The sequence below is a fragment of the Carya illinoinensis genome, chromosome 7 (genome assembly GCF_018687715.1).
Source record: "Carya illinoinensis cultivar Pawnee chromosome 7, C.illinoinensisPawnee_v1, whole genome shotgun sequence".
Lineage (NCBI taxonomy): Eukaryota > Viridiplantae > Streptophyta > Magnoliopsida > Fagales > Juglandaceae > Carya > Carya illinoinensis.
The window spans coordinates 26,987,023-27,009,035 of NC_056758.1; the positions used below are offsets into that span (position 1 = coordinate 26,987,023).

Here is a 22,013-nt window from a genome sequence, read left to right on the forward strand (position 1 = left end):
GGGTGCCGGGGTTGGGGCTAGGAAGATCAGCTACCCACCCTGTATAGGGCTTGTAGCAGCCCTAAATAAGGTGGAGTTTTCTTCATTGTTCCTGCCCTACTCAATTTCCCAACTCGTCCTCCCTTGATGTTGCTCCTTTGGAAGTTGGAACGGCTACTTGTTTTGACATGACCAGCACTTATTTTGTAACAGGGGTTGCTCAAACAGTTAGGAAAAAAAACAAAAAATAAATAAGAAGCAATAGCTTTGGGACTAATGCCTAGCAGAACTTAATGCATGGCAACCAAACAGACAGCAGTAATCCAAAAAAATTGAGGTTAAATACACAAAAAAGTTTAACTAAAAGACCAAAAAAAAAAAAAAAATCCATTACAGAGTTTGAGCAAGGAGGGAGAGGAAGTGGCAGACTACAAAAGGAGGCATACACATTAGGAGCTAAAATGGGACAACAAATGAACATCTCGATTTACATTCGCTTAAGATATGAAAACCGAAAGCTAGCAAATTGTTTCTAATCTAGAAAACGTTATTGTCATTTTCTTTCTTTCTTTCTTTCTTTCTTTGGCTACAAAGAATTGTGGAAACCTGCTAACTATAGTCTTTGCTTCACCCGCCTACCATTCACGTCGCTGCCATCGAGGATAGCTTCATTCCCATGCCTGCATACAATGACAGAGTGTTCGCTAACTCTAGCCACATACTCCAAGAGTTCTGTCAGGACAGAGGGGCAGCTCTGCTTTAAGTATTCAAAACCATCTGTCTGCATCACAGCTGTCAAAAAAAAAAAAAATGATAACGATCAACAGCAGCCAAATATTCAGAGAAAAATTCCAAAACATTACAAGGAATAATCACCAAAATACTTTGGAAAACCAGTTGATTATATCTAAATTCCTAAAATGTCATACACTCCAAGAACATTAAAAGACTGTTCTTGGATTATGTTCACAGCACTAGAAAAGCCTCTGATTTTTCCACTCTAACCATAAGTTGGCATCAAATCCATTCCATACCTTTCCTTTTGAAACTCCAAATCCCTAGTCCTTATCTCTCCTCCCCACCACAAAACCCTAACCCTAACAATCTAAAACCCCAAAATCCATTGCTTCCAAAAGAATTCTGTAACTATAGAACATCAAGACCTCAATCTTTTCACCATAACTATACAATCACTTATTCTAAAAAACTCAAGTTGCTGCTATTCTAAATTACATTTGATTTCTTGAGATCTTCCTTTTTTTTTCTTTTTTGTGATGACTAACCCACGGTAGAGCTCTTAGGACTCACCCATGAAACCTAAACCCCTGGGGAGACTAGCAGCAACCCATCGCCATAACCTCCCACTAAAATTGCAGTTTGATCCCAAGGAGAATCAAACCTATGACATGGGGCTCATGCACACAAGTTCACCCTTTGACATGGGGCTCATGCACACAAGTTCGCCCTTACCACTTGGGCTACCCACGGGTGGGATCTTTATCCTGAGTCCATTAGATATCAGCCAGTTACACCCCTACATTTCCAAATTGTGGAAGATTCTACGCATTTATATGTGGTAGAAAGAGCTGCAGATGCATCGTAAAGAAAAAATGCTTCAAGACAGACTTCAAGAGATGCTTAATAATGAGAGTTTTTACCCAAGGTGAGCATATAATAATTGCTCAATCCAAGGGTCAGTTGAGATTTGAAAGTCAAAAGAAAATGTATCCATTAAGTTTTCTTATGTCCAGGTAGCTATTATTGTGTGGAAGAAAATCACCAATTTAGAGATCTGGAAATAAATTGGAGGAAACAGTTTTCAAGCCTAAACACAGAACTAACAAGAAAGCAAGCTAAAAAGCTAGAACTGTCTGGAATAAAGTTTGAGTAACAAGAAGTATGAATTGAGTTTCCAGAACAGTATCATAATGTGAGACTTTTTTCCGATAGGTAAGAAAGAACCATGTGAGACAAAAGTTTGTGGAAAGCTTCAGCAAGCTAAACTACCTAAACAGCCAACAAGATTTGGCACAACTGCTAGAATGTCAAATATGCCATATATCATTGGAAAGAAAGATCCCAAATTGCTGGACAAAATGAAGTTTGAACATGAGACAGGAAAAGATGTTGATTCAGAATGCACTGTTTTGGCAGAAGAAATTGACAAATCAGATTCCAGTCGGTCCCCTATTGTGCCATAATAAGCAACTAAACGACCTGAGATTTTCTACAACACTGCTCTAACGTTTAGCCAAAGAAAAAAAGGATGTGGCAGCTGACAAGTGTCAGGTAGTGCCAAAAGAAGGTTCTAAATTCTTCACAGTTAGTGCAGTAAGAAATAGACAGAAAAATGGGGGAACAAGTGACTAAAAAACTAGAAATGGGGACAACTTGGAGATTAATACCAAGTTCAGGTAGTAAAACAAACAAAAAATGCACTGCCTATTCAAAACATGCACGCCATTGATTTTTTCATTCCTGAAAATTCCAACTACCAGTTCAGCCTTTTATTTGATGTTGAAATTCAAGAAACCAAGAGAATAACTCGGTTTCTTTTTTTTTTTTTTTTTTTTTTGAACTTATCAAAAAAGAGAAACCAAGAGTATTCTCTATCCAACATTTTAAAACTTCCAGAAAATTTTCTCCAACCAGAGAAGAATGATGCAGGCAGCCAAAGGCCAGTTTTATATTACTATTTTCACTAACTTAAATAGTCATGAGCATTTTCAAAAATTCCACTATGAAAAATGAGCTACAATTTTTTTCTACTAGATCTCTTTTTTGGATTCTATCATGTTATTGAGATTTTCATGGGAGGTTATGCCGGTTATTTGGTCCACTTAATAATCAAAGACTATTAAGTCCACTTATTAGTGTAAAGCGCTCGTCATGGAGCTATATAAGATAAAACTTTCCTACTGAAGGGAGAGTACCTTTCCTTTTTTTTATTTTGCAAGATAAAATTTTATAAAATAAAGGAAAAAACAGACGTTGCCCAAGTACAATGCATTCAAGGAAGAGTATCTTAAATTTCAAAACAACAAAGTATTCTTTAGGATTTGTGACTTGTGAGATGTTCTCCAAAGTATGATGCCAAGGAAATCATAGGAATAATCTAGGAAATATAAGGGCAATGTCCAGAGGCTTTTCTTATTAGCTATGATTCAATCCTTTTTCTCTTTTAATTTCCGACAAGTCATCCAACCTTCAAACCTCATCATTCCACCTTGATTTTTCACTCCAAAGATAAAAACTCTAGTCCATTTCCCATTAATGAGCACCCAAACCAAACAGAAAATAAGAATAACATTCTCAGGTTAGTGCTCAGAACACCAAAACAGCCTCTACTTTTTTGCCCTCTCCCACCATAAGTTGACTCCAAATCCTTTTCCCTTCCCTTCCCTTTTTATTTCAAATTCCTTAGGGGCCGTTTGGATTGAGAAACCATCTCATCTCAACTCATCATTACAACTTTATCAAATTCCACGCAAAATATAATAAACAATTTAACTTTTTCAAATCCCAAAACAATAATAATATTAAAAAATAAAATTCTAACAATATTTTATTCAACTTCCACCTAAAGCCATCTCATCTATCTCTCTATCCAAACAACCCCTTAGTCTTTGACTCTTTACCTATCTCTTTTCCACCACAGAACTCTAGTTCTAATCATCATAAACCCTGAAAACACACTGACACCATCAAACATCAAATCGCTGCTGTCCTTAATTACAAAGTAGGACCTCTGGATGTTTTTCTTTATTTTTTTATTTTTTTATTTTTTTTATTATTTTTTTATTTTTGCTTATAAATACTGGCTTGTTACAATTCTTCATTTATAAATTTCCAAGAACAATAAGAATGAAAAAACTCACCTCTCAGATTTTCAAGCATTGCAACAAATTTGAGACACACAGCTTTCAGCTGGAAACAGTGATGCTGCTCCGCCAAAGCTAATGTCGTTGCTACTGTGTTTATTGCGACACCTTCACAAAGTTTGGCCTCACATAGCACCCTGAGTCTTTCAAGGCCATACCGATCAGCTGCTGCAAGCAGATGCTGAGCCATCAAAGTAGAAGCCCATTTTGAATTCAAACCAGTAAGCTCTTGCATGTCAGGTAGAGAGTCCCAGTATATAAAATGAAGCAAAGTCTGCATAAGGGCAAGCAAGTCAAAACGGGAATTAAATTGTGTCTGCATCATTGACCAACCCAACGAATGGGGTTTTGAAAAGAGTGCTATATTATATTTGTCTAAAGAGTGCTATATTATATTTGTCTAGTGAAAAGTGAAATGGATGCTGCAAGAATGGTAATACACATCCATGCCTCGCAAAAAGTAAAAGTAGATGAAAATATTGGAAAATTATTATTACGGAAAATAACAATAGTGCAAACAGTCATTACTGGCAGTTTAACAGAGAGTACAGCCACATTGACACCTAAGCAACATTGACTACATAAAATGGACCCAAAATAGAAAAGTATTGTTTTGATTCTTTGAACCTTAAAAACAGGAGCCTCCATGTCTTCAACTTTTATACCCTGGGTATTCTGGTCCCTCATTGGACCAACAAGTTGAGCCCTAAACACAGGTGAACGAGCTGCAAGTACCAACTTATGAGCTGCAAAAGTTTCACCGTCAACTTCGAAATTCACATCCGTTCCCTTTCCACTTTCTAGTAGTTTCCCAAAATGTTGACCAATGCTAGAAGGTGGTGGTGCAATGGAGTAAATCTTAGGCCCCTCTGTATATGATCTCACAACACCAACGCTACAGTGAACCGAAAGGCAATCATCTTTGAGGTAGTCGGATGTCTCTAGAGCATTTCTTTTGAAAAACCGCTTGTAGCCCCTGCAGCATCCAACAAAGAAACCCATTATACAGTACTTTCCACTTAACCGACAAAATCAGTTCAATGACATCAAACAGTGTACAGGCGCAATGTAGACACCTAAAATGAATAATCGCTGGCTTCTAATATACTCCTGCCTAGCTCAAAATAAATCTAAACATAAAAATTTTATAAGAACACTACTTTTTCACAAGCAAATAAAACATCCATCCAATGAATTATAAATAAGCGTTAAAAGACTCGGCATATGTACTCCAAAAATTCAATGAATTAGGAAAGCTATCGTGTAGTACCATTTATAGCAAAAATAGCATAATAAGAAAGTCTAAGTCCATCTGATCTAACATGTTTGCTGAGCCGTTGTCTGCATCCTCAGCTCTCTAGAAGTTTCTGACTCCAATAATAGATGATCATTGCTTCATACCTTATAACAATTCGTCAATCTTATGTTCATGGTATGTCTAAGTGGCGGAAAAGAAAGAAAATTCATTAAGTATTAATTGGGAAAATTGCCCCAGTAGCCAACTCCAAATATTTGGGATAAAGGCTTTCTCGGAGTCATATAATTTAAATAAATTGTGTATAATGTTCGAAGAAAAATTACATCGTTGCACTAACAAGAAGAGATTTTGTCACTGACAATTTTATTTGGAAAAATGAAAACGACGCCAATACAACTCATAACCTATAAAATTAATTCAGAAAACTACCCACTTCGACATCCCAACATCATTAAAGAATTCCAAAAGACGGAAGAAGAATCGTATATATTCCTTAAGCTTGGTAATTGCTCGTTCATAACATATTTTTAATTAAAACAATCTATGAGCCAAAATACACAGCTTGCAATATTTGAACACGAGGCTCATCAGCAATCATCATCATCATCATGACGATGATCAAGAAATCTAAAATCAGAAAAACCTACCACATGCTACCGCGATATTTGAGCGTATAGGGTCCACTGTCCGGAGTCCTCCCGAAGTGGGTGTGCACCTTGTGCCTCTCCTTGCCGCTCTGGTCGAAGAGCGTCAATTCGAAGAGCGCCCTGACGTCGGTCCCTTCGCTGGCCAGCGCGATGAAGAGAGAAACGTAGGTGGCATTGTCTTCAACGCTCTTCCCATCGGGGTAGAAATAGATCGCCCACGAGTAGCCGCCGACGACGAAGGTGTCGGAGGCCATATACTTCCCGATTCCCATCCCCTTGGAGAGCGAGTACCCCGAGATCTTGAACTGGTGAGAGCCGTTCACGGTCTCGGAGATGGACGTCGATGTCGTAGTGGAAGGCGAAGGAGAAGAAGAGGAAGAAGAATAAGAAAAAGACGGCCTGGAATTGGGACTTTCTCTGAGAACCTTTCCCATCCCCAAGAGCCAAGAGAATCGGATCCAAAAAAATAAAACCTAGTATCAAAAGCTGAAGAAAAGGAAGAGATATATCTAGTGGCTGGCGAAGGAAATTGAGGGGGCCGGGAATGAATTAGACTATAGCTTAGACTCGATGCAGCCGGGAAATTTTCTCAGGAAAGCGAATGTTTGGTGAGAAAATCTCGGGAAATTTTCCCGAAGCTGAGAATTTCGTGGGTATTTAAAAGAACAATCCGTCTAGGTACAGGCGTTTTGGCTGACGAATTCCGCCCATGTGCTGCCATGTCAGCGCTTTTTTTTATAAAAATAAAAAATAAACAAAACAAAATAGAAAAAGAAAAACACGAAGAGAAGAAGAAAAACATCGCTCCCCTTCGTCTACGTTCCAGTGCAAGAAGAAGAAGCCATTTTCGTCTGTCCCCAAATTCCATCTTCGTGCTCCATTTCGCCGTTTTTGGTTGGTGCTTTCGTTCCTCCCTCCGCTGCAGATTGGCCGGTCTCCTCCGCGACCCACCTCCTAAGTCCTAAGTGTCAGATCCTGAAGGTCGGCTGCACTCCTCCGCGGCTCCGCCACTCACGTGAACTCCTCGGCGTCGTCTTTGATAGGTGCTTTCATTTCCCCCACTGAGTTTGTTCTTGTATGGTTTTGAGCTTTCATGGTACCGGTTTTACTAGGAATCTTCCCAGCCTAAGCAGTGAATATTAAATCTTCAACCTTTTCTTACAAAAAAAATTGGCTTTGCTCCGTCCAGAAATTTATTTAATCAAAAAAATAGTTTAAAAGCAAATGTTTTAAGTTTTCAATGAATTATCAAGGGAAATCAAAGTAGTATCCTATTGATATATATCCAGTTGGTAAGGATGTGATGGCAAAGTTTCAGTGCATTTTACTTTCGATACTCAATTTATTTTATTCCTGAAGATCTAATAATCAATTTATTTTATTCCTGAAGATCTAATAATCCAATTGATTAAAGAAGGTAAGGGAAAAGTGGGATCTGAGGCACATTTTCTTTGAGAAAAGAAAATGATTGATGATGATCATATATAGGCGCGCAATTGGGCACCACCACCCTAGGAGTACAATATTACAGTGATAAATAGTGGCTGCTCTCAATATTTTCTCTACCCCTATATATGTGTGTCTCTATTCCATCACTTTCAGCGACTGCTCCCTCTCATCCACATTAGAGTGACATTGAGATAGCTACATGCAAAACATTTTAATTGCTTTTCATGTACATAATCCCTGATTCCGGCCTTTATGTGTACGTACATGTAATTATTTATCATTTATCCACTCAAGACCTGTACCATGTTAATTGTCATTTTGATGTTAGAATTAGCAACGAATTCAGGGAATTCGATTAATGTTGATCTTGTTTGCAAAACTTTTGCTCATTATTCCGATCATCTCTTGCTCTGTGTACAAGAAAATAGATGGCTAGTTATAAGTTCAAACTTTTTCTCATTATTCTGATCACCTCCATCCTCTGGGAGGTTATAAGTCCTCAAGGTGAGGTTGTCCCTAAGCAGCTGCACAATTAATTAAGGTGCTATCTTTGTATGACTCTTACAGAGGGAGTCAAAGCCTGAGATAGCGTTGGTATGAGACATAAATATTTAATTAAGGTGCTATCTTTCTCATGTACTGATATAGCCCAAAAATAGTTAATGTTCTTCTCAACTGGCTATTGTGATTTTATTTGAATATTATAAGGTTATTACTCTGCTGTAGGCATATCAATCCACTCCAAAAGTAGTAATTTGGACTTTGGACCCACCATTTGGTAGCCCCCCACTTTCAATAAATTGAGTATATGCACTTTTAGTTTTTTGAAAGAGCTAAATATGCTCATACAGCCAAAAGTATAAAGAAAGAGGACCAACAAAAACAAAAGGTAAACATGATGCAGTGATATGCCATTCTCTTTTATCACCCAAGTTGGAGATAGCGAGTGGCGGCTTCGGTTCCTGTTGGCATGCAGTAATCTTATAATAGACACTTTCTTCAATATTTTTGGTGATCATCAGATCTCCTAGTGAGTTCACATAAAATCCCATCATTACATTAGTTCTTGTGACTTTCTTCAATGAAGTTGGATTTGTTTTGAATTATATGTTTTATTTTTTCTGGTTGGTTTAAGATGGTTTTTAATGTTATAAAAGTCCATTAAATTATTCTCTAGATGGAGAAAGGCAAGGAGAACACATCTCCTATAACACCTCCTATTGTAGATCTAGCAACAAATCCATCAACTTAGGTATTCATTAATTGAAGTTAAAATTCAGTTTTTATTCATTATCATAATTGGTTTTGTTCCATAGGTGATACCAAGACCATTTTTCCACCTTTCTCAACACCTCCTACTGCAAATCCGTCAACCAATCCAGCAACCGAAGTGAAGTGAATATTAAATCAAGTTCATTTGACTGTTCTAATAATGTCTATATTTATATTACTACATCTTTGTTTCATAGTCATTATTGCTTTATATGTTAGGTGATACCAATACCATTTTATCCGGATTTCTCAAACTATATGCATGGTTGCCATCCACCAATGCCACATGCGTGGTTACCACTATTTGTTCCTCGTCCTGATGCCAACCCATCTGCATGGACTAGTCAGGTAATAAGGTTATTAAGTAGTGCGCTTATTTTTCACTATGTTTCTAATCGATTTAAAACATGGATTTGTTTTGTGGGTGTAAGCAGGGAAATCTTCTGCCCCCATTTCACTCATCAGTTAACCCTTCGATTGGTTTACACTCCGCAAGTTCAAGCCATGTGGTACAAATTCAAAAAGCCACACCTGACTCTTGGAAGGTTGAAAGTTTGTCTACGCCCTCCGTTCCTAATACTATTGAATCCAAAGATGATGATAAGTCTGGAACACAGAATATAGTGCATATTGAGGGGGGGCGATAGCATTGAGGAGCCAAAGTTGGGAATGGTGTTTAAATCTGAAAAAGAATTACTTTCTTATTATAAGAGATATGGGAAACAATGTTGTTTTGGAGTAATGACGCAAAGGAGTAAGAGGTGTGAGGATGGGACTCTTAGATATGTCACACTAGGTTGTGCCCGTGGAGGGAAGGCAAGGAACCAGACATCAAATGTTGCAAGACCACATCCGACATCAAAGACAAACTGTAAGGCAAAGATAAATGCTAAGTTTATTGATGGGATGTTGGAAGTGTTGAGTGTACACAATGAGCACAATCATGACCTAAGTCCATAAAAATCAAAGTTCTTTTGCTACAATAGGGAAGTGAGTAAGTCTGTAAAGAGAGTCTTAGATACAAATAATCAGGCGGGGATCCGAATGAATAAGGCACGTCACCTTCAACTTGGGAAAGGTGGTGTTGGAGCCCTTCGTGAGTATTTTGCTAGGATGCAATATAAGAATGATAGATTTTTTGCACTAATGGATTTGGATGATGATGGCAAGTTGAGGAATGTTTTCTGGGCAGATGCACAAAGTAGGGTAGTGTACAAATATTTTGGCGATGTCATCACATTCGACACCACGTATTTGAAAAACAGATAGGGGATGCCTTTTGCATCGTTTGTAGGTGTAAATCACCATGGTCAATCAATTGTTTTGGGAACAGGATTGATCTCTAGTGAGGATACTGAAACGTTTATATAGTTGTTTGAAACTTGGTTGAATTGTATGGATGGTAAAACCCCGAAGACTATTATCACAGATTAAGATAGAACAATGAAAAATGTGATTGCTGTTGTCTTTCCAAAAAGCCAACATAGATTTTGCTTGTGGCACATCCTAAAAAAAGTACCTAAGAAGTTGGATTCTCACAGTGCATACAAAACCGAGTTGAAAAATCAGTTGCTCAAGTGTGTGTATAACTCTCAGACCATTGAGGAGTTTGAAAAATGTTGGAATGTGTTAATTACGACGTATAACTTGCAGGAAAATGCCTGGTTGCAATCATTATACACTATGCGTACCTATTGGGCACCGGTATTCCTAAAAGATTTTTTTTGGGCTGGAATGAGTATAACCCAACAAAGCGAGAACATGAATGCTTTTTTCGATGAGTATGTTCATGCTAGGACAGATTTAAAAGAGTTTGTCGATCAATTCAATAATGCATTGAAGAAGAAGATTGAGAATGAAAATGGGGCAGACTTCCACTCATTCAATGTCACAATCCCAGTCGTATCTACCTCCCCACTCAAGAAGATATTTCAAGAGTTGTACACGAATTCTAAATTTAGAGAAGTTCAACAAGAAGTAATAGGGATACTTAGTTGTCTTCCAGTTCTACAACAAAAGGATGGTGTAATTGCAACATACCATGTAGAAGATGAAGTCTGTGTTGATGATTTCATCAAAGAGGTTACCCATTCTGTATACTTTAATGGGGCTAAGTGCAAGGTTAAGTGTTCATGCGGATTGTTTGAGATGACAAGTATATTGTGTAGACATGTATTAGTCATTTTAAGGGCTAACTGAGTTCGTTCACTGCCCGATAAGTACATATTGGACCGATGGAGGAAGGATATAAAAAGAAAATACACCCTGATAAGTAGTAGCTATGACATAGCTGATGCAAGGCCAGAAGTGAGCAGATATTCACATATAATGAAGATATGAGACAACATCGCAACAAATGCAGCTTCATATGATGAACATACTCAAGATATGATTAATAAGTTGTATGCAATGAACGAGGTCTATCTCACGAACAAGCCACCAATCCAAACTTGTTCCAACGTTGCAATTACAACTATAGATAAAACTACAGCTACGAACGAGGTCTATCTCATGAACGAGGTCTAATGTTTCTTGCTATTATGTTACGCTATATTATCTTCACAGATACAACTTGGGATGGATGGAATACAGGCAGAGGTAAATGGAATACAGCCAAATAAAGGGGATGGGACACAGTCGGAGCTGTAGTTGGGGATTTTGGTTTTGTTATCATTGGTATGTATCCTTAAAAATGTACTTAAAATGTATAAATTTGTTCATTTAAGTTAGCAGTTGATTTATTTGGTCATCCAATTTTGCTAATTGCAATATCTTAACACTGCAGATTAAGGTACAAGTGTTGGTGAAATTACAAGTATAGCAACCAAGAGCCAAGCGAAGCATTTAGGGATATAGAACTATTAATTTATGTAAAAATCCTTCTTGGGCTGTAAAACAATATTAATTGTTTTTCCTATGTAGTGTGTGGTTTGGACTTTACATTTGCTTCATGGGCTGTAAAAAATATTTTAGAGTTCATTTGAATAGACGTGGGTGAGATTTTATATTAGTATTAGATTGATAGATGTGGATGTGCTTTTGTATTTGACAGCTTCTAATCGTGAAGTGCTATCAGATTGGTTGATGTCGGTTTATAAAGATATGAACCTTGAATGTGAGATGGTAATTTTGATTGTATATTCTTCTGCTCCTGGACATTGACTTTGTATTTCTTTTCCATTTAGGGGATACGAACTTTTGAGAGTGCAATTTTCTATGTGAGATAGTGTCGAAAACCAAAAAGACCCTAAGCTTCATACAGAGCTGTCGCAACAAAAGATTTCCCTATGCATCATACATGGACTAAGAGGTTTCAGTAAATATCTTAGAAAGTGGCTTTAACATAGATGAGGATTGTCAACACATGTAAATTTGACAAAAGGTTCCATAATACATAACAAGGTTCCAAAACAAAAGGTTCCATGATACATAATAACATTCCAATTAGTCCCCAATATACGCCATATAAAGTTTCAATTAAGTGAGATTGTCACTTTGATTGTATAAAGTACAATTACATTAATATTGTAATGACCCAATACACATTAAGTATAATGCATTCACATCGAATGTCTATTTGTTGCCTTTGAATTACGACTTGTTCATTATAGACTTACAACTCCCTTTTCACTCTCTCTCTCTCTCTCTCTCTCTCTCTCTCTCTCTCTTCCTCATTTTTTAATAATTCAGCTTCTATCTTTACAAGTCCATTCTCTCTGTCTTTACTACTATCTGCCCATTTGTAATACTTACAGTATGGTAATCCCTAATTATACACAAACAAGCAACTAGTATCTTAAATATCAAAATGATCTAAAAACTCATTAAATGTCATAATAATGAAAATATGTTTTACCTTCGTATTATATTTTGAACACCCAAAAAATGATTATCATAGATTTCTTGACATATTTGATATTCTAAGTGGAGCTTTCTGTCCGCAGATGCACATTGGGTAGTTTCTCGAAGTTCGGTTAATAAGAGAAGATGAAGACAAGTGATGTCATTCTAAGTCTATCAGAATGAATTACAACACCAGTTCTAATGACATTGAGTGAGTTTGGCCACGAAAAAATAAAGCTCAAACCTGAAATGTAAAAATTATCTAACATCTCGTATCCATGACACACAACACTAAATGCCTTTAACCTGCCAATAATCAAAACAAAGGTTAAACTCAGTTTAACCTATCCATCAAGTAATGAAAAAGCATTCAACTGGACAAGTCAAATAAAGCTAAAACCAGAAAATTAAAACAAATCCATCAACCCATTACCATGACGCACGACACCCGGTGCCTTTATGCTGCCAATAATCCAAACAAAGGTCAAACTCATCAAGCAATGAAAAACAGTCGACTGGACAAGTCAAATAATACCAGTCCTTGTAAACTCAGTTTATCTGAATATTCATGATAAAGGACGAGCATTTAGCATTGAGAGAAAATGTCATTACTGAACAAGAGACGATGCTGGTTATTGTCTCTCTTATCTTTCCACCTCATTTACTCATATATGGTCGTATTTTCACTTAATTAATAAATAAGACTGCAATCCATTTCTTATTACATCAAAAACGGATAGTATTACATTAATGACGTTACAGGTAACATTATTCATATTTTAAAGGAGCTTATAAGCCACCAAGGGGACATTACATGGAGTGATAATTTGCATTTAAATCGTGTTTTGGACATATCATTACAAGAATACTTCGTTAATTCTGTGAAACCCATTTATTGTTTACACCAATTATTCAACGAGTTAAGAACCTTTTTTATTTTATTTTTTATTTTTTGTGGAACCATGGACAGATCTGGATAAAATCCTGTGGCCAAAAATGAATTCTCATAAAAGGAACGTCATGGCATTCATCTGTACACAAGAAAAATGGAGGAGGACATGAACCCATTCAAATCTGAGATCTGGTGACCAATGTGGTGGAATTTTCTTCGTTGTTCCTGCATTACCGATTTTCCCAACACCTCTTCTCTTTTGTTGTTGCTCTTTGCTCAAACAGCTCGGGATAAAAACAAAAATAAATAAATAAGAATCAATGGCTTTGATTGGGACTAAAAAATGTGTAACACAACTGAATCTCATGACGACAAAACACACAACAATAATCCAAAAAATTTGGGGTTAAATACACAAAAAAGTGGTACTAAAAAACACAGGAAGAAAAGCATTACACAGTTTGATCATGGAGAGGGAGGAAGTGGAAGTGGCAAACTACACGATAAGGCTTACAAATTACGAGCTAAAATTGGACAACAAATGCACATCTCAATTTACATTCGCTTACAGATATGAAAACCGGAAGCTAGCAAATTGTTTCTAATCCCTAGAAAACGTTATTGTCCTCCTTTTTTTCTTTTTTTTTTCCTTTGGCTACAAAGAATTGTGGAAACCTGCGCACTACAGTCTTTGCTTCACCCGCCTACCATGCACGTCACTGCCATCGAGGATAGCTTCATTCCCATGCCTGCATACAATGACGGAGTGTTCACTAACTCTACCCACGTACTCCAAGAGTTCTGTAAGGACAGAGGGGCAGCTCTGCTTCAAGTATTCAAACCCATCTGTCTGCATCACGGCTGTGAAAAAAAAAATCCGATAATAATCAGAAGCAGCCAAACATTCAGAGAAAAATCCCAAGACAAAGAATACTCATCGAAATAATTGGAATCCAGTTGATTATATCTATACTTATCAATTCTCTCACCATAATTTGACATCGAACCTTTCATTATCTATCACTTTTACACTGCAAAACCCTAACATTCTAAAACCCCAAAATCCATTGCTTTTATAAAAATTCTGCAACTTTAGATCATCGGGACCTCCATCTTTTCACCAAAACTCTACAATCTTCTTATTCTAATAAACTCATGTTGCTGCTATTCTAAATTACATTTGATTTCTTGAGATCTTTATCCAAAGTCCATTAGATATCAATCAGTACGCCCCTATATTTCCACATTGTGGAAGATCCTACACAGCTATAGTAATGCAGTAGAGAGAGCTGAAGATGCATCTTAAAGGAAAAATGCTTCAAGAGATGCTTAATAATGAGAGTTTTTCCTCAAGGTGATCAATTGCTAATGCTTGTGCTAGAAAGTTGATGAGTTAACAATCAAATATGCAAAAAATGAATGTGAGCATATAATTATTGTTCAATCAAAGGGTGAGTCAAAAGAAAACGTCTCTAGTAGAGCTTTCTAATCTACAGAAAGCTATTATCGTGTGGAAGAAAATAAAATAAATTTAGAGATCTGACAATTAAGTGGAGGAAACAATTTGCAAGCTTAAACAGAGAAATGAACTTGCAAGAAAGCAAACTTAAAAGCTAGAACTGTCTGAGTGATGAGTTTCCAGAATAGCATCACAATGTAAGACAAAAGCTTGTGGAAAGCTTCAGCAAGCAACTAAGCAACCTAAACCTCCAACAAGAGGCGATACAGCTGCTAGAATGTCAAATATGCCATGTATAATTGGAAAGAAAGATCCCAAACTGCTTGACAAAAAGAAGAATGAACATGAGAACCAAGGAAAGAGGTTGAATGCACTGTTTTGGCAGAAGAATTTGACAAATCAGATTCCAGTCAGTCCCTATTGCAGCTTAATAAGCAACCAAATGAACTGAGATTTTCTACAGCATTGTTCTTAATGTTGTAGCCAAAGAAGTAGACAATGTGGCAGCTGACATATGTCAAAATTCCAATTATCAGTTCAGCCTTTTATTTAACGTTGAAATTCAAGAAACCAAGAGTATTCTCACTACAGCATTTCAAAAATTGAGGACAATTTTCTCCAACCAGAGAAATAATGCAAGCAGCCAAAACGCATTTTTACTTAAAACATTTTCATTAATTTTAGGAGTCATGAGCATTTACGTAATTTGGACTTCTGAACAAGAGCAACAGTTTTTGTCTATTAAATCCTCTCTTTTTTTTTTCTATTAAGTTATTGATATTTTCATTGTGGCTTATGTTGATTGATCGGTTGGCTAAATAATCAAAGCCTATTAAGTCCACTTACTAGTGTAAAGTACTCACCATAGAGTTATATAGATAAAGCATTTGTATTCAACAGAGAGTATCTTAAATTTTGGAATGACAAAGGTTTCTTTGAGATTTGTGGGATGCAATCCTTCTGCAAAATGTGATGCCAAGGAAATCATAGGTACAATTTAAGAAATCTAGGGGCAATGTCCAGAAGTTTTCTTGTTGGCTATGATTCCATCATTTTTCTCTGTAATTTCCGGCAAATCCAACCATCAATGAGAACCCCACAATCCCAACTTGATTTTTCACTCCTATGATAAAAACTCTAGCCCTTTTCCCATCAATGAGCACCAAAAGCAAACAAATAAAATAATAATAACATTTTCAGGTAAGTGCTCACAACACCAAAATAGCCTCTACTTTTTGCCCTCCCCCACCATAAGTTGGCTTCAAATCCTTTCCTCCCCTTCCATTTTTATTTCAAATTCCTAAGCCATCTATCTCTTTTCCACTGCATAACCCAATTTCTAACAATCATACACCCTGAAAACACACTAACAGCATAAACATCTAATCGCTGTTGTTCTTAAGTACAAAGTAGGACCTCTGAATGCTTTTCTTTTTCTTTTATCTTTAAATATAGGGCCTCTGGATTTTAACAATTCTTCTTTTACAAAGTTCCCAGAACAATAAGAAAGAAAAAACTTACCTCTCAGATTTTCAAGCATTGCAACAAATTTGAGACACACAGCTTTCAGCTGGAAACAGTGATGCTGCTCCGCCAAAGCTAACGTCGTCGCTACTGTGTTTATTGCGACACCTTCACAAAGTTTGGCCTCACATAACACCCTGAGTCTTTCAAGGCCATACCGATCTGCTGCTGCAAGCAGATGCTGAGCCATCAAAGTAGAAGCCCATTTTGAATTCAAACCAGTAAGCTCTTGCATGTCAGGTAGAGAGTCCCAGTATATAAAATGAAGCAAAGTCTGCATAAGTACATATAAAGGCACAAATGGAATTAAATTCTGTGCACATCATTGACCAACCCAACAACTGAGTGAGGCTTCTATATTATATTTGTCTAGCGAAGTGTCAAATGGATGCCACAAGAAAGGTGATATGCATCCATGCCACAAAAAAAAAAAAAAGTAAAGAGAGGGAAATATTGGAAAATGATTCTTAAGGAAAAACAATAGTGCAAACAGTCATTACTGTTAATTTAACAGAGATTGCACCCACATTGACACCTATGCAACGTTAGCTATACACAAAATGGACCCAAAATAGAAGAGTATTGTTTTGAACCTTAAAAACAGGAGCCTCCATGTCTTCAACCTTTATACACTGGGAATTCTGATCCCTCATTGGACCAAGAAGTTGAGCCCTGAACACAGGCGAACGAGCTGCAAGTACCAACTTATGAGCGGCAAAAGTTTCCCCATCAACTTCAAAACTCACATCCGTTCCCTTTCCACTTTCTAGTAGTTTCCCAAAATGTTGACCAATGCTAGAAGGTGGTGGTGCTATGGAGTAGATCTTAGGCCCCTCTGTATATGATCTCACAACACCAACGCTACAGTGAACTGAAAGGCAATCATCTTTCAGGTAGTCGGATGTCTCTAGACCAGTTCTTTTGAAAAACCGCTTGTAACCCCTGCAACATCCAAAGAAACCCTTTATACAGTACTTAACCTACCAAAACCAGTTCAATTACATGAAACAGTGTGCAGGAGCAATGTAGGCACCTAAAATGAATCATCGCTGGCTTCTATTATTCTCGTGCCTAGCTCAAATAAAGCCAAACACAACAAATTTTATGATACCACTACTTTTTTACAAGTTTAATTAAATAATATATCTATCCCAAGAATTATAAATAAGCATTAAAAGCTCAATCATGTTGGATAAAGGCTTTGTCGATTCAAATAATTCACATAAATTCTGTACAATTTTCAAAGAAAAATTACGTCTTTGGACGCACAAGAAGAGATTCTGTCACTAACAATCTTATTTCAAAAAATAACAAGGTCAATACAATTCGTAACCTATCAAATTAATCCAGTATACCACCCGCTTCGACATCTCAACATATTTCAAACTTCCGAAAAATGCAAAAAAGAAGAATCGTAATCATGCCCCAAGCTTGGTAATTGCTCGTTCAGGGCGTATTTTTAATTAAAACAATCGACGAACCAAAAAACGACGTCTTGAAATATTTGAACACGACAATCATCATCATCATGACTATAATCCAGAAATCTAAAAATAGAAAAACCTACCACATGCTACCGCGATATTTGAGCGTATAGGGTCCACTGTCCGGAGTCCTCCCGAAGTGGGTGTGCACCTTGTGCCTCTCCTTGCCGCTCTGGTCGAAGAGCGTCAATTCGAAGAGCGCCCTGACGTCGGTCCCTTCGCTGGCCAGCGCGATGAATAGCGATACGTAGGCGGCATTGTCCTCAACGCTCTTCCCATCGGGGTAGAAGTAGATCGCCCACGAGTAGCCGCCGACGACGAAGGTATCGGAGGCCATATACTTCCCGATCCCCATCCCCTTGGAGAGCGAGTACCCCGAGATCTTAAACTGGTGAGAGCCGTTCACGGTCTCGGTGATGGACGTCGATGTCGTCGTGGAAGGCGAGGGAGAAGAAGAGGAAGAAGAATAAGAAAAAGACGGCCTCGAATTGGGGCTTTCTCTAAGAACCTTTCCCATCCCCAAGCCACGAGAAATAGATCCAAAAAAATAAAACGTATCAAAAGCTGAAGAAATACAAAGGGAAGGGATGTATCCAGGGGCCGGCGGAGGAAATTGAGGGGGGATGAATTAGACTTTAGCTTTAGACTCGATAGAGCCGGAAAATTTTCTCGGGAAAGCGAATGTTTGGTGAGAAAATCTCGGGTTATTTTCTCGATTCTGAGAATTTTGTGGGTATTTAAAAGCAAAACTCTGACAATGGGAATTATTGCTGAGAACAAAAAAAAAAAAAAAAAACTTTTTGAACCACGTGCCTAGTACTACAGCCGTAATATTATCTTTCAGACAAGGGTGTTTCAGTAACTCCGCGTCAATGTAACGTTAGGCATCCACTGCCTCTCTTTTTCTTTCTTCCTTTTGTCTTCTTGTGGAAATCCAATCAATTGTAGACTGTAGTTCTCTTCTCCTCTTCCTTTTTACGACTCGTTCGGTGACTTTTTTGTAGCAGTTAAGTAAAGATAGATAAGTTAAAGATAAAAATTAAAAATTAAAAATTAAATAAAATATCTTTTAATATTATTATTATTTTAATATTTAAAAAATTAAATTATTTATTATATTTTGTATAAAAATTTAAAAAATTTATATTAAGGAAATGAGATATAATACTTTTGCTATATAAATGGATCTAAATTATACATATGAGATGAAAATTAAAAATTAAATTAAATATTATTAAAATATAAATTTTAGTATTATTTTAATTTTAAGTTTTGAAAAAACTGAACTTTTTATATTTTTTATAAGAATTTGAAAATGTTATAATGATTAAATAAAATGAGATAGTTTATACAGTTCGGTTTGGCCATTGAGAATTTTCATATGAAAATTTTGAGTTTTAAGATGAAATATTAAAATATTATATTTTAATATTATTATTGTTTTGAAATTTAAAAAAAGTTAATAAAAAGTTGAATTGTTTATTATATTTTACATGAAGATTTGAAAAAGTTATAATGATGAGATTATAATTTTGTATTTGAGACGATAAATCTTAGTGGCCAAACCGAACCGTTTGGAATTATATTAGGAGTTTGAAAAAATGCTTAAATAGTCTTAAAAGTTCTTTAATAAATAAAAAAAATAAGTTGTTTGAGTATTACATATTAAAATAATTTTTAATATCAAAAAAGCTAAAAAAAATATGTTTGAAGAAAAGTATCATTTTGATATTTTTCTTCACACGCACTTTTTTGGATATTCCAGAATATAGTTCAAATTTTAAAATGACTGACAATAGACGAAAGTATCTATATAATTTTTAGATACTTACAACTTTTTAACTTGTAAATATTTGATCATAATCTTTAACAAATTAAATGATTATAATTTCTATCTCAAAAAGTACTTTAATTTGTTTTCAAACAAATTAATATGTTTGAAAGTATTTTAAACATATGATTACTAAATAGTAAATAATTTTTAATAATAAAAATTATTATTTAATCTATAAGTTATAAGCTCTAACGCTATAAGTTATATTTCTCACCGCAATCCCAAATATGACTTAAGGTTCATTTGTGTTTTCAATCCATAATAATATTTGTAGTTATCCTTATTTTAGATTAACTCCATAGTTGTCTCAGTTGATAATTAGTATTGTTATCATATTATATGGTATTATGATATTAACGTTTTTTACATAATCATTAAAATTTTAATACTATGATATGAGAATATCGTCCACTCAAATTCTGGAATTGCCAAAAATTACTGTAGATAGATGGAGAGTATAAAAATATTTTTCATGTTGTAATTTTTATTCCAAAATATTGGCTATTAAAATAATAACATTTTTTTTTAATCCTTTGTTATGATTTTTTGTAAGATTATCCTCTTAATATGCAATTATTGTAAGGGATCGAAATGCTACAATTATAAAGATATTTTATAAAAGTAAATTCACAAATTGACATAGTTTCATGTGATACGTTAGAGCTACTTTATAATCTGACTATCACATTAAGTCATTTTAATTTGTAGGTTTATTTTTATAAAATCCTTTTCTGACTAAAATATTTATCTTATTTTATTTAAATATCCAAGCTACCATATTATGCATTGGGTATATGGCATTAATGCCAAGCATCCCATATGCATGTAAACAAATCATATGATATGAAATTATTTCATTCTAAATCTTTTTAGGCAACATTCCTATAAAAAGCCAATTGATACGAGTGTGAAATCTTAAAACTTACTCAATAAGATTAATTTATGTGTAACAGATAACACCTCTAGTCAAATTCCAAACTAAATCATAACAAAAATGCTAATTAATTTGTCTCCTATCTCCTATCTACCATGTCATGATTAATCTCTTTTTTTCATGGTTAATCTAATTTGGACACGTGTCCGAAATACACACTCGATCGTAATAAAAAAAGTTAATCAAAATTGATCTAAAAATCAACAATTTTTAAAATAAAAAAGTACACATAAGGTGATGAGGACTACATATATGTCATGTGTTGTTCCTCTTATCATTTAAATGGTCATGACTACTAGACATGAGTAACATAAATCCACTACTTATACTGACCAAACCATTCTTATGTTTGGTTATGCAGTTGAAATAAAATATTATTATAATATAATTTTCTTAATATTAATTTTATTTTAAAATTTAAAAAAATTGAATTATTTATTATATTTTATATGAAAATCTGAAAAAAATTATAATAATTATATGAGAAGAGATAGTTTTATTTTGTATAACCAAACTAATCGGGATACAAATTTTCAAATTGCCTAGCTATATATATGATATTTTATATATCTTATATTTTTATTTTTATTTTAGCTTTTCTTTTCATTCTTCTTTTATTAACTACCAAACAACTAGTCCATCGGATTAGACCATATGTGACATTATGTCACATATTTTCAATATAAATAATGTAATAATTATAACGATCTCCTCTAGTACCCAGCTTTATCAGTTAATCTATTGGATCTTATGGAGACTGTTAATGCGCAACATAATCAAGTATAATCATAGAAATTAAAATTCTCTCTCGAGTGGAGTGGCATAAAAGTGTAACAAAAACTATAATTACACCGACTAAAAAATGTGCAAATTCATTTTTTAAAGATTTTATTCATTAAAATATAATGTCATAAATAAAAGTAGAAATTTAGTTTTAAATATGTCAAAAAATAATTATTACAACTCTCAAAATGTCAACCGATTCGCCTTTAAAACTTTAATAAATTAAATTAAATTATAGTGGGCCGTTCCATAAAATGCGATGTTCCCTCCTCCCATAACTCGTCATGATCAGTTCATTAAAGAAAGAAAAAATACATGAGAAATGTTATCTGATCAAACGTATTATCAAGAGAGATTTTTTTAATTTCGTAAAGAACCTCTATATATATATATGTATATTTATTTATTTATTTTAACTAAATACTGCAGCATCGGTCAAGATGCTAATCTCATAACAAGACTTTTAGGCCATTTTTGGAAAGTGAAATGAGATCTTAAAACTTATAATTTTATTTTTAAACATCATTTAAATATAATATTTTTAAATTTTAAATTTTTATCTAATTATTATAGAATTATTACAGCTTATCCAAACTTTAAAATAAAACATAAAAAATAATACAACTTTTTAAAACTTTAAAACAAAAATAATATTAAATTCTGCTACATATAGTTACTTTTACGTATTTCTTGCACATTATACTAATGTGATTGACTACATTATTTTTTTAATATAAAATAAATGATTTTGCTAATTACATCATACGAGTGTAC

The 22,013-nt window shown here is 35.0% G+C and overlaps 2 protein-coding genes and 1 long non-coding RNA gene across 5 annotated transcripts; 1 reads left to right on the forward strand and 2 right to left on the reverse strand.

The window, feature by feature from the left end:
• Nucleotides 1–400: 400 nt before the first annotated feature.
• Nucleotides 401–6,199, reverse strand: LOC122315879 (BTB/POZ and MATH domain-containing protein 2-like). The gene is made up of 4 exons (XM_043132164.1): nucleotides 5,766–6,199; nucleotides 4,488–4,836; nucleotides 3,858–4,134; nucleotides 401–771 (listed from the first exon to the last, which is right to left on the reverse strand). Exons 1-4 carry the CDS (start codon nucleotides 6,197–6,199, stop codon nucleotides 593–595), a joined length of 1,239 nt encoding a protein of 412 aa, XP_042988098.1. The 3' UTR covers nucleotides 401–592.
• A 468-nt stretch (nucleotides 6,200–6,667) lies between these two features.
• Nucleotides 6,668–11,624, forward strand: LOC122315881. 3 transcript variants are annotated; one of them, XR_006244189.1, is made up of 5 exons: nucleotides 6,668–6,808; nucleotides 8,392–8,466; nucleotides 8,531–8,834; nucleotides 8,921–11,162; nucleotides 11,272–11,624. It is a non-coding gene; the product is annotated as an uncharacterized LOC122315881 (long non-coding RNA). The 3 variants fall into 3 exon arrangements; XR_006244188.1 differs by having other exon boundaries at nucleotides 8,392–8,834; XR_006244187.1 differs by lacking the exon at nucleotides 8,392–8,466 and having other exon boundaries at nucleotides 6,672–6,808.
• A 1,984-nt stretch (nucleotides 11,625–13,608) lies between these two features.
• On the reverse strand, nucleotides 13,609–18,420 carry LOC122315878 (BTB/POZ and MATH domain-containing protein 2-like). Its single transcript, XM_043132163.1, has 4 exons — nucleotides 17,772–18,420; nucleotides 16,798–17,146; nucleotides 16,202–16,478; nucleotides 13,609–14,082 (listed from the first exon to the last, which is right to left on the reverse strand). The coding sequence occupies exons 1-4, from the start codon at nucleotides 18,203–18,205 to the stop codon at nucleotides 13,904–13,906; spliced, it is 1,239 nt and encodes a 412-aa protein (XP_042988097.1). The 5' UTR covers nucleotides 18,206–18,420; the 3' UTR covers nucleotides 13,609–13,903.
• Between the last annotated feature and the right edge of the window lie 3,593 nt (nucleotides 18,421–22,013).